Source organism: Mercenaria mercenaria, chromosome 13, assembly GCF_021730395.1.
Source record: "Mercenaria mercenaria strain notata chromosome 13, MADL_Memer_1, whole genome shotgun sequence".
NCBI lineage: Eukaryota > Metazoa > Mollusca > Bivalvia > Venerida > Veneridae > Mercenaria > Mercenaria mercenaria.
In genome coordinates, this window is record NC_069373.1 from 12352418 (window position 1) to 12366095 (window position 13678).

Consider the following 13678-nt stretch of genomic DNA (forward strand, 5'->3'; position numbering starts at 1 on the left):
AGCGGGTAGGGGGTATAATGTAAGAGGGTATTGGCATTGCAACCAGTCCATTTACAATTTCATAAAACAGAAGTAGCCAGGCATCTGATCTTCTGTCTTCAAGCGAACACCATCCCAGTTTGTTTACCATATTGGAGACACTGTTGTATGTGGAATTATCAGTGGCCCTGCGCTGAACCATTTCAATTTTATAGATGTTTTGTTTAAAGTATATGGACTCCAACCAGAGCCGGAGTATTCAAGTTGGGGTCTGACTAGAGTTTTGTAAGCAAACTCTTTAACATTTGGGTTTTTAGTAGGGCTGTTTCTTTTCAGGAAGTTAAAGAGTTTGACTTGATTTGGAGGTGACCTGATTAACATGTTTGTTCCAGTTAAGGTCTGAGGAAATAGTCACTTTTATCCCAACATTTGTTACGAAAATAACAAAAACTTGATAATTTTCTTCCATTCAGTTTGTCACATGTGGATATTTTGGAAATAATGTTGTTAGTTCTGGCATTCACAGTCATTGAGTCAAGTGCCTTAGTCAACTCGTCAATGAATGAGTAATTTAAGGCTGTACAGAATAGATGTAGGGCATCATAGAAAAACCTTAATGACAGTTTAACACCCAGAGGCCACATTTTCTGTTTGATCCTGTTAAAGCTTTGTCAGAATGTTGTCTCTGTGAAATCTAGGACAAGTTCAGAACTTGGTTGCCAGAAGTAAAAAAACTAGGTCAAATCATAGAAAAACATTGTTAACAATCAAAAGGCCATATTTTTTACCTGATCTTCATCAAACTTGGCTGGAATGTTTGTCTGTTTGAAATCTATGACAAAACTTCAACTGAGTCACTTGGGTGAAAATAGGTTATTGGTTGAAAACCTTTGTTGACACTGTAGAGGCCACTTTTTCATCACCATGGATCTTTGTCAGAATGTTTGTCTGTATGAAATCTAGGTAATATTGAAAACTGGGGTACCTGAGATCAAAAACTATGTCACTAGGTCAAATACTTGATAAACTTGGTTAATGATCAACCTGATTTATGTGAAATCAAATACTATTACCGGTATGTCTGTTGTATGAACTAGGTCAGGTGAGCCATACAGGGCCCTAGAGCTCACTTGTGTATGAAAGTAAGACAGACAAGTAAGATTTGTTTGTTGTTACCATATCAATTAGGATGCCAAAAGATATCAGGTTTACTATAATCATGATGAATTTAGATAAGCTTAATTTATTTGTATGTGAAAAAAGTTTTTTCAGCAGTTATTTCACAAAATTCTGAAGTCTTTCATTGAGTTACTAAAAACAAGAGACATTCTCTAGCTAAAATTCTAGGCCGGTGTTATCCCTGTGGTTGTGTGTGCTATGTTTGTTGTTTTGTACAGAACCTTCCAGTAAACATTTTTACTTATCATAGACCATCACCTTGACCTACTTTCTTCTTTTTTAAGATATTGCCATAAATTTTGGACCACATTTACAGTTTTGAACACACATCTCAAAACTGACTTTCAGTGACCTTGATTTTGACCTGCTGACCTACTTTCTTCTTTTTAAGGTACAGCAATGAAATTAGGAGATCTTATACAGTTTTGCACAATATTTTTTTGTGCATCTTTTTACATTTTCTCCCTGTACAATATACAAATGCAATGTATCATATTTTCAATACACCTGTTTCTCTGACAATAAGCTGCTGTCTGGGGGTATTCATCACCATTAGTGATAGGTATTGTTTAATCAGTGACAGTCCTATGATAGACATTAAAAATGCTGAATAATAGACATTAAAAATGCTGAACATTGTAAATATCCAGTTTTTAAATGGGCCACTAGAAAAGCTGTATGTTTATATAAGGACTCAACCAACTCACAATGTAACTAGATAGTGTAATACACTATGTATATCATTCTTTTGGTTTGAATATGTTCAGAGTATGCAGAATACTACATGGTATTTTAGGTCTATGAAAGCTAATTGGTTTATGCAACTTTAGTTTACAGTTACTGAGGTTTTGCAGGTATTTTTAGCTCAGCCATTCGGAGAATAGGGGTGCTATTCTACTCGCGTCGGCGTGTCCTCGGGTTAAAGGTTTTCAGCAACCTTTGTTTTTCTGTCATATCTTTGTTACTATTGCTTATATCTTACTGTAACTTCACATAAACATTTTCCAGAGAATACAAACAAAGTATTTGCAGGGGCTGGGCCCATTATACCCAAGGTCAAGGTCACCAAGGTGTTCTACTTGGGTTATTTTTAAGGTTAAAGTTTTTCTGCAACCTTTGTTTTTCTGTCATATCTTTGTTACTATTGCTTATATCTTACTGTAACTTCACATAAACATTGCCCAGCATACAAACAAAATATGTGCAGGGGCTGGGCCCATTATACCCAAGGTCAAGGTCACCAAGTTGTTATACTTTGAATTATTTTTATGTTAAATTTTTTTGAAAGCTTTGTTTATAGACATATCTTTGGTACTTTAAAAGATAATGGCTTGAAATTAAAATTATTTCTTTATAATCATTATCTGCATGTGTGGTTACAGTTCCCATAACTCTAATTGTATTTTTAGCAGAATTATGCCCCTTTCATACTTAAAGTTTTTTGGCAATCTTTGCTTTCTGGATATAACTTTAGTACAATATAAGATAATGACTTGGTACTTAAAATGTATCTTTAACATCATCATTTGCTATAATAATAAATAAAGTAAACAAATAGATAAATAAAATAAAAATAAATAAAAAATAAATAGAAATATAATTTGAGTTTAGCAATGTCTTTTTACTTTATGTACATGTAGTTTCTAAGACTGTTTTTTCTGATATAATTTAATTCAGTCAAAATAAAGAATGTCGGTACCTCTTCCATATTGACCTTTAACCCCTCTGAGTAGTAGGGTCTTTTTATATCTTGGTGTATCTTCCTTTTAAAGTAGAGGTCTCTTATTGAGACATAACTTCATTTTACTGTCAAATCTCCAAATAGTGGAGCATGCTGTCTTACGGACAGCTCTTGTTTAAGTCATCTACACATGTATGTAAAAAGTTTTGATATTAATTTGTACTTTCATTCTATTTCTGTTACATTTCAGTTTCCTGTATTCTTTGTTTCAGAACTAGGGAGCTGCTGGATTAATACAGAAAATGCAGATCAGTTGCAGTCCTTTACAAAGACGGCAAATTTTGATATTTGTTGTTGGCTGGTTTGCATATGCTTCAACCTACTGCTTGAGGAAACCTCTAGGGGTTGTAAGTATGGGCAACAGTATATTCTCTCTCAGAATCCTTATATCACAATTTCACTGAACCGTGAATAACCTAACTTTATTTCCAATAGTTTTCCACTGCATTTTAAAATGATGAATATGTCATGTATAAAGACACTGATGATTACTTATTAGAGTCAAACTGTTACACTACTTTGAAATTGGTTGTGTGTACACTTCTGTTGAGCATGATAGGAAGTTTGCAAAAATATTATCTGTTACAGATCAAAACAGACTTAGAAAATGAGTTGTCAATCAGTAAAACACAACTTGGATTGTTGGACACGGCATTGTTACTTCCATATGCTGTAATGCAGGTAGGATATAGTTTATTGTACATTTATTCAAGCTTTAAAAATTCCTTGTAAATCAGTTTTGATTTTTTTGGTGAATGTTATTTCATCCCAGGGAATCTGTAATTGATAAAATATTTTCAAGATGTAATTATGATATGAAGCAAGGCAATACATTCTACTGTGTAAAAGTTGCTGTATTTTTCCTTTGATAATTACAGATGTTGCTTGGACCATGTGGAGACAGGTTTGGGTCAAGAAAAACATTTGGAGTATGTTTGCTTTTCTCTGGTCTTTCCATGGTATGTATAATTTTGATTGTGAAGAGTGGTAATTTTACCAATTTGTCAAAATGAATTACAGCTATAATTGATATAAAACACTGTAAGATAATCAAGAACTATAACTCTTTCCTTGTGTGTATTCTAACATCAAGCACTTAAAAATGAGCATTGGCACCTGCAGGTCATGTTCTTGTTTATACTATTTATTCATATCTTCTATGAAAAAGACATTTACTTGAGAAGCCTATGAAATCTCTGGCTGATGTACATGTAAGCAGCGTCCCTTCAATGTTGCTGTTATATCAATATGAAATTCTTGCAGCACATTCTATGTTTATAAAAAGCTAAATCATAATCAGTAATCAGAGAGTGTCATTTTACAAGACAGATCAAGATTGTATCAAGAAAATCATTTGAATCAGTTAATAAATAACTGCCATTTTCTTATATCGTATAGTGTGTTTGTTTTTTTGTGTTGTTTTTTTTAGCTCACCTGTCACAAAGTGACAAGGTGAGCTTTTGTGATCCCGCAGCGTCCGTTGTCCGTCCGTCCGTCCGTGCGTAAACTTTTGCTTGTGACCACTCTAGAGGTCACATTTTTCATGGGGTCTTTATGAAAATTGGTCAGAATGTTCACCTTGATGATATCTAGGTCAAGTTCGAAACTGGGTCACGTGCGATCAAAAACTAAGTCAGTAGGTCTAAAAATAGAAAAACCTTGTGACCTCTCTAGAGGCCATATATTTCACAAGATCTTCATGAAAATTGGTCAGAATGTTCACCTTGATGATATCTAGGTCATGTTCGAAACTGGGTCACGTGCGGTCAAAAACTAGGTCAGTAGGTCTAAAAATAGAAAAACCTTGTGACCTCTCTAGAGGCCATATATTTCACAAGATCTTCATGAAAATTGGTCACAATGTTCACCTTGATGATATCTAGGTCAAGTTCGAAACTGGGTTACGTGCCTTCAAAAACTAGGTCAGTAGGTCAAATAATAGAAAAACCTTGTGACCACTTTAGAGGTCACATTTTTCATGGGGTCTTTATGAAAATTGGTCAGAATGTTCACCTTGTTCATATCTAGGTCAAGTTCGAAACTGGGTCACGTGCGGTCAAAAACTAGGTCAGTAGGTCTAAAAATAGAAAAACCTTGTGACCTCTCTAGAGGCCATATATTTCACAAGATCTTCATGAAAATTGGTCAGAATGTTCACCTTGATGATATATAGGTCAAGTTCGAAACTGGGTCACGTGCCATCAAAAACTAGGTCAGTAGGTCAAATAATAGAAAAACCTTGTGACCTCTCTAAAGGCCATATTTTTCATGGGATCTGTATGAAAGTTGGTCTGAATGTTCATCTTGATGATATCTAGGTCAAGTTTGAAACTTGGTCACGTGCGGTCAAAAACTAGGTCAGTAGGTCTAAAAATAGAAAAACCTTGTGACCTCTTTAGAGGCCATACTTTTGAATGGATCTTCATAAAAATTGGTCAGAATGTTCATCTTGATGATATCTAGGTCAGGTTTGAAACTGGGTCACGTGCCTTCAAAAAGTAGGTCAGTAGGTCAAATAATGAAAAGACCTTGTGACCTCTCTAGAGACCATTTTTTTCATGGGTTGTGTATGAAAGGTGGTCTGACTGTTCATCTTGATGATATATAGGTCAAATTTGAAACTGGGTCAGCTGCGATCAAAAAGTAGGTCAGTAGGTCTAAAATTAGAAAAATCTTTTGACCTCTCTAGAGGCCATATTTTTCAACAGATCTTCATGAAAATTGGTCTGAATGTTCACCTTGATGGTATCTAGGTCAGTTTCGAAGCTGGGTCACATGCGGTCAAAAATTAGGCCAGTAGGTATAAAAATAGAAAAACCTTGTGACCTCTCTAGAGGCCAAATTTTTCATGAGATCTTCATGAAAATTAGTGAGAATGTTCACCTTGATGATATCTAGGTCAAGTTCAAAACTGGGTCACGTACCTTTGAAAACTAAGTCAATAGGTCAAATAATAGAAAAACCTTGTGACCTCTCTAGAGGCCATATTTTTCAATGGATCTTCGTGAAAATTGGTCAGAATTTTTATCTTGATGATATCTAGATCAAATTCAAAACTGGGTCACATGAGCTCAGAAACTAGGTCACTATGTCAAATAATAGAAAAAACGACGTCATACTCAAAACTGGGTCATGTGGGAACAGGTGAGCGATTCAGGACCATCATGGTCCTCTTGTTTAATATAAGAGCTTTTGTTTTATTTTCAAAATGGCCATATGAATAACAGGCGATTAAGTGAAGATTTGCAATTCTGGATATTAATCAGAATTTGTAGATATTGATATACAATCAGTAAGACCAGTTATATTTTTGTTATCTTCAGGCATCCTTTGGATTGTGGAGTAATTTCTATGTGTTCTGTCTCTTGCTATTCCTGAATGGTACGGCACAGGTATGTGTATAATAAACTTCCACAATTTTCTTCTGACAAGAGTAGTATATTGCTGGGAGTTATGTATTTTAGGTAGCTTGTTCTATACATTTACTAAGACGTTATGTTTAGTGTCTTTTTTCTTTTCCACAGTCATTAAAAGTATTCATGATTTTGTTGAAAATAGCATGTTTCCTGAATGTTACTGTGAAACTGCAAGTTATCTTGTTCTTCTTATAAACTCATAAGATGCCTATATCTGTTACAAAACTGACAAATTCCTCTTAACCGTTGCAAATCTGATAAGTAGCCTGAGTACAGTTACAAAACTTCTTGTCAGAAACTGCCAGCCAGATTTGAAAAGTGACATGTTGCCTGGTTATCATTGCCCTTGATTACCATCACAATTCTGACAGGTTGTCTGATTACCTTTACGAGTCTGACAGATTGTATGATTACCTTTACGAGTCTGACAGATTGTTTGATTACCTTTTCGAGCCTGACAGATTGTCTGATTACCTTTACGAGTCTGACAGAGTGTCTGATTACCTTTACGAGTCTGACATATTGTCTGATTACCTTTACGAGTCTGACAGATTGTCTGATTACCTTTACAAGTCTGACAGATTGTCTGATTACCTTTACGTGACTGACAGATTGTCTGATTATCTTTACGAGTCTGACAGGATGTCTGATTACCTTTACGAGTCTGACAGATTGTATGATTACCTTTTCAAGTTTCACATTATGCCTGATTACCTTTGTAAGTCTGGCAGATTGTTTGATTACCAAATGAAAACTGACATGTTGTCTGATTACACTTGCAATTCTGGCAGGTTGTCAGATTTCTGTTGCAAGTGTAGCAGATTGTCTGATTATCATATAAAAACTGACATGCTGGCAAACTACGATAGCAAGTCTGTCTGGTGGTCTATTTTCCATTGCTAGTCTGGCATGCTTGGTTACCATTGCAAAACTTGCAGGTTTTCTAATGATCATTGCAAAACTGACAAATTGCCTGATTACAAATGTACTTGAATATAACTGGCAAATTGCCTGTTTGCTGTTGTGATTATAACTGGCAAATTGCCTGTTTGCTGTTGTGAAATGTGCAGGTCCTCTGATTACCATTGCAAAAATAGCATATTTTAAAAATAGAAGTGAACTTAATGCAAGTTAACATAAGATTACAGTCTAATATTATGGTATTATAATTATGAAACCAAGATATGTATTGTCATTTGTAAGATTTTATTTTATTTCAGGCCCAGTGCTGGCCGAACTGTATGAAAGCTATAGGATCATGGTACCCTGACAAAGTGAGAAACTCTGTGTTTGGTATGTTTGGGACTTGTGCCTTTGCTGGTGGTATAATAGGTACAGCCCTTGCGGTAAGATATTGTCGTCCTTATGCACTTTAAGGAAGTCAACATTTTTTAGGGTGTTTTAAATCAGTAAATAATAATGAATCTTTGAAAAAAGTATGTATTTACTTAAAGTAGTAAAATACTAGTTTAAATGTTTGAAATAGGCAGTATGTGACCTACCTAGATTGTATATAGTTTTACTACTATAGGCAAGCAGTCCAGTTCACAACTTAAAACACTCCCAAGTATTACCAGATAATCGATATGCAAGGTACATTTTAATTATGTATTGTTCAAGAATTAGGCTTTAGACTGACTGACAGATAGTGAAAACTACATGAAAACTACTCAATTTACAATGACAGCATTTGAGAGAAGGATGTATTTGAAGCATTTTGTATTGGAATTTTACTGATATATTTTACAGGTATGGCTTCAGACAACATATGGATGGAGAAGTGCGTTCCTTACACCATCTATATTAGTTGTAAGTCCTCCAAGTTATTTTCAGTCACAAGGGAGAGATGTTTGAATGTTATATTTTACCAATTTCTCAAAATATGTAAAAAGATTACATGAACAACAGTTCTTCCCGAACTTGCACATATATGGACTATTATCTTTTGTGCTCAACTATTTGACATATTTCAGAGTAGAGCTTTTGTTGTCACCCTTTCATTGGCATCTTTGTCCATGTCACAAAAGTTTTGCGTGTAAGCAGGTTTCACATAGAAGTCACAGGGCATTGCTCGGCTCACATTTTGTCCCTTTTTAACTTGATGTTTCGAAGAAAAAGTAGAGCTATTGCACCCACCCCTGTGTCTGCTTAGCCGTTGCCGTTGATTAAAGTTTTTGATAGAGTCAAATATCTCTGTTACTATCAAAGCTTTTGACTTGAAAAATAAAAAAGTTATTTACTATTAAAGTCTATACCAGGAGAAACAATTGCCATAACTCAGATTTGAATTTTGACAGAGTTATGCCCCTTTTTTTACTTAGAATTTTTTTGATAAAGTTTTGAAGATGTCAAATATCTCTGTTATTATCAAAGCTTTTGACTTGAAACTCAAAATAGTTATTTACTATCAAAGTCTACACCAAAAGAAAAAATCCCATAACTCTGATTTGAATTTTGACAGAGTTATGCTCCTTTTTAACGGAGATATTTTTTTGTTGAAGTATTATATAACGTCCAGTATCTCTGTTATTTTCAAAGCTGTGACTTGAAACTGAAAATAGTTACTTACTATCAAAGGCTACACCAGAAGAAACAATTCACATAACTCTGACTTTAATTTTGACAGAGTTATGCGCCTCTTACTGACAAAGCTCTAATTCAGAGTCAGGCACTAAGAAAAGTCGAGCGTGCTGTCTTACAGACAGCTCTTGTTAACTTAGAACATTTGGTAAAAATTTCACATGAAAGCAGGTTTCTCGGGAATTATTCTGAATGCTTTCAAACTCTCAACAAGCCCTTGGCATAATGAAATAACTATTCTGAACCAGATTTTGTATCTCTGAATTCAGTTTTCATAGTTATGCTGTTTTTCAACTAAGAAAATTTTGGTAATTTTTTTATTTGTAAGCTTACAGTCAGTTAAAAAGCTCATTTAGAGCTTACTTTGTTTTGTTTTATATCTTACCAGTTTAAAATAAAACTTACCTTTTCTTATCTTAAACTAGTATTATGTGGAAGGGTGTCAAACAGTTGAGCATATTGTCATTAGACAGCTTTTGTTATAGTTTATTGCATTTGTATTTTTAGCTCACCTTGTCACTTTTGTGATCACCTTTCATCCGTCGTCAGTCCGTGCGTCCGTCAACAATTTCTTGTCTGCACGATAGTGGTTTCATTTATGATTTTATTTTAACCAAACTTGCACACAACTTGTATCACCATAAGATCTGGTTCCTTTCTTGAACTGGCCAGATCCCATTATGGGTTCTAGAGTTATGGCCCCTGAAAGGCCCAAAATTAGCTATTTTGAGCTTGTCTGCACAATAGCAGCTTTATTATGTCTCCCCCAGGAGACATATTGTTTTTGCCCTGTCCGTCCGTCCGGCCGTACGTCACACTTCATTTCCGAGCAATAACTGGAGAACCATTTGACCTAGAACCTTCAAACTTTATAGGGTTGTAGGGCTGCTGGAGTAGACGACCCCTATTGTTTTTGGGGTCACTCTGTCAAAGGTCAAGGTCACAGGGGCCTGAACATTGAAAACCATTTCCGATCAATAACTAGAGAACCACTTGACCCAGAATGTTGAAACTTCATAGGATGATTGGTCATGAAGAGTAGATGACCCCTATTGATTTTGGGGTCACTCCGTCAAAGGTCAAGGTCACAGGGGCCTGAACATTGAAAACCATTTCCGATCAATAACTAGAGAACCACTTGACCCAGAATGTTGAAACTTCATAGCATGATTGGTCATGAAGAGTAGATGACCCCTATTGATTTTTGGGTCACACCGTCAAAGGTCAAGGTCACAGGGGCCTAAACATTGAAAACCATTTCCGATCAATAACTGGAGAACCACTTGACCCAGAATGTTGAAACTTCATAGGATGATTGATCATGAAGAGTAGATGACCCCTATCGATTTTGGGGTCACTCCATCAAAGGTCAAGGTCACAGGGGCCTGAACATGGAAAACCATTTCCGATAAATAACTGGAGAACCACTTCACCCAGAATGTTGAAACTTCATAGGATGATTGTACATGAAAAGTAGATGACCCCTATCGATTTTGGGGTCACTCCATTAAAGGTCAAGGTCACAGGGGCCTGAACATTGAAAACCATTTCCGGTCAGTAACTTGAGAACCACTTGACCCAGAATGTTGAAACTTAATAGGATGATTGGTCATGCAGAGTAGATGACCCCTAACGATTTTGGGGTCACTCTGTGAAAGGTCAAGGCCACAGGGGCCTGAACATTGAAAACCATTTCCGGTCAGTAACTTGAGAACCACTTGACCCAGAATGATGAAACTTCATAGGATGATTGGTCATGCAGAGTAGATGACCCCTAACGATTTTGGGGTCACTCTGTTAAAGGTCAAGGCCACAGGGGCCTGAACATGGAAAACCATTTCCAATCAATAACTTGAGAACCTCTCGACCCAGAATGTTGAAACTTCATAGGATGATTGTTCATACAGAGTAAATGACCACTATTGTTTTTGGGGTCACTCTGTTAAAGGTCAAGGTCACAGGGGCCTGAACATTGAATGTTGAAACTTCATAGGATGATTGAACATGCAGATTAGATGACCCCTATTGATTTTGGAGTCAGTCAATTAAAGGTCAAGGTCACAGTGGCCTGTTCATGTAAAATCATTTTTTGGAAATAACTTGAGAACCACTTGACCTACAATGTTGAAACTTAATAGGATGATTGGACATGCAGAGTAGATGACCCCTATTTATTTTGAGGTCACTTGATCAAAGGTCAAGGTCACAGTAGCCTGAACAGTGACTTGAGAACCACTAGGCCAAGAGTGTTGAAATTTAGCGGGATGACTGGACATGCCAAGTAGATGATCCCTATTGCAGCCAACCATCAATGTCTCTTTGACTTTCGCTCCTGACCCCTATTGACTTCTTGCCTATAGGACTTTGCATTTGGGGAGACATGCGCTTTTTTACAAAAGCCTTTTCTAGTTTATTATTTGATTTTTACCAAACTTGCACACAACTTGTATCACCATAAGATCTTTGTTTCTTTTTGGAACTGGCAAGATTCCGTTATGGGTTCCAGAGTTATGGCCCCTGAAGGGGTCAAAATTAGCTTTTTTGACCTTGTCTGCACAATAGCAGCTTCATTTATGATTTGATTTTAACCAAACTTGCACAAAACTTGTATCACCATAAGATCATGGTTCCTTTCTTTAACCCGCAAGATCCTTTAATGGGTTCCAGAGTTATGGCCCCTGATAGCGCCAGAATTAGCTATTTTGAGCTTGTCTGCACAATACCAGCCGCATTTATGATTTGAATTTAATCAGACTTGCACAAAACTTGTGTCACCAAAAGATCTTGGCTACATTCTTGAACCGGCCAGATCCCATAATGGGTTCCAGAGTTAAGGCCCCTGAAAGGGCCAAAATAAGCTATTTTGACCTTGTCTGCACAATAGCAGCTTCATTTATGATTTGATTTTAACCAAACTTGCACACAACTTGTGTCACCATAAGATCTCAATTCTGTTTTATACGTCCGCAGGGATGTATTTTGTTATCCCCTCGGTGTCTGTCTGTCTGTCTGTGTGTTGGTTAACAATTTCCCTTCTGCTCTTTTACCTTTTGAACCCCTTGATGGATTTCAGAGAAACCTGACACAAATGTTCACACATTGAAAGGATGTGCAGAGCTCATGTTTCGGATGGCTAAATTCAATGTCAAGGTCACACTTAGGGATCAAAGGTCATATGACTTTGTTTTATGTGAATATTGCTCTGCATTTGCATTGCCTTGCAGAGCTCTTGTTTTTATTTGGCAGATCCTTCTTTTGTTTGCTTACAGTACATTTTTTATTACTTCCCTTTTATGTTACTATAAATAGCTTTTTTAGTAACTTTTTTATTATTGGCCTAAGGGAAAAACTGAGACCACTTTCCTGTGGTACAACATGGATGGTACCGCCAATTTTTAGGTGTATTTTGACATATCTGTACCTTGTAAGAATTTTTTCTTTTTGCTTTTGGCTAAAGCAGTGGTACTCAGGTGAGCGATATAGGGCCATCATGGCCCTCTTGTTAGCTCGACTATTCAAAGAATAGTCCAGCTATTCTACTCACCCTGGCATCCGCGTCACACCTTGGTTAAGTTTTTGCATGCAAGTACATACAGCTATCATTTAAAGGCATATAGCTTTGAAACTTATTTATTCTTTTTCTAGGTCAATTACCAACCTCACTGGGTCAAGTTCCATAACTCTAACATGTATTTTGAGCAAATTATGCCCCCTTTTGGACTTAGAAAAATTCTGGTTAAAGTTTTACATGAAAGTTACTATCTCCAAAACTAATGCAGATATTGAATTGAAACTTCACATGTGTCTTCAGGGTTATAAAACTAGTTGATAGTACCAAGTCCCATAACTCTGACCTTCATTTTGGTTAAATTATGCCCCCATTTGGACTTAGAAAATTCTGGTTAAAGTTTTGCGTGCAAGTACATACAGCTATTACTAAAAGGCATATAGATTTAAAACTTATTTTTTCTTTTTCTAGATCAATTACCTACCTCACTGGGTCAAGTCCCATAACTCTGACATGTATTTTGGCCAAATTATGCCCCCTTTTGGACTTAGAAAATTCTGGTTAAAGTTTTACATGCAAGTTACTATCTCCAAATCTAATGCAGATATTGAATTGAAACTTCACATGTGTCTTCGGGGTTATAAAACTAGTTGATAGCACCAAGTCCCATAACTCTGACCTTAATTTTGGCCAAATTATGCCCCCTTTTTGACTTAGAAAATTCTGGTTAAAGTTTTGCGTGCAAGTACATACAGCTATTACTAAAAGGCATATAGATTTGAAACTTATTTTTTCTTTTTCTAGATCAATTACCTACCTCACTGGGTCAAGTCCCTAACTCTGACATGTATTTTGGCCGAATTATGCCCCCTTTTGGACTTAGAAAATCCTGGTTAAAGTTTTACATGCAAGTAACTATCTCCAAAACTACTACAGATATTAAATTGAAACTTCACATGTGTCTTCGGGGTTATAAAACTAGTTTATAGCACCAAGTCCTATAACTCTGACCTGTATTTTGGGCAAATTATGCCCCCTTTTGGACTTAGAAAATCCTGGTTAAAGTTTTGCGTGCAAGTATATACAGCTATTACCAAAAGGCATATAGCTTTGAAACTTATTTATTCTTTTTCTAGGTCAATTACCAACCTCACTGGGTCAAGTTCCATAACTCTTAACATGTATTTTGAGCAAATTATGCCCCCTTTTGGACTTAGAAAATTCTGGTTAAAGTTTTACATGCAAGTTACTATCCCCAAAACTAATGCAGATATT

The 13678-nt window shown here is 36.1% G+C and overlaps 1 protein-coding gene across 4 annotated transcripts in view; it reads left to right on the forward strand.

Moving 5' to 3' along the window:
• LOC123529818 (uncharacterized) overlaps positions 1 to 13678 on the forward strand; it is a 29225-nt gene that overhangs the window by 1730 nt on the left and 13817 nt on the right. For all 4 annotated transcript variants that reach the window (XM_053521180.1, XM_053521183.1, XM_053521181.1 and 1 more), the window contains exons 2-7: positions 3112 to 3246; positions 3488 to 3580; positions 3778 to 3858; positions 6223 to 6291; positions 7536 to 7661; positions 8065 to 8124. In XM_053521180.1, coding sequence (XP_053377155.1) covers positions 3142 to 3246; positions 3488 to 3580; positions 3778 to 3858; positions 6223 to 6291; positions 7536 to 7661; positions 8065 to 8124 — 534 coding nt within the window. In that variant the 5' untranslated portion in view covers positions 3112 to 3141. The remainder of the gene's footprint in view (positions 1 to 3111; positions 3247 to 3487; positions 3581 to 3777; positions 3859 to 6222; positions 6292 to 7535; positions 7662 to 8064; positions 8125 to 13678) is intronic.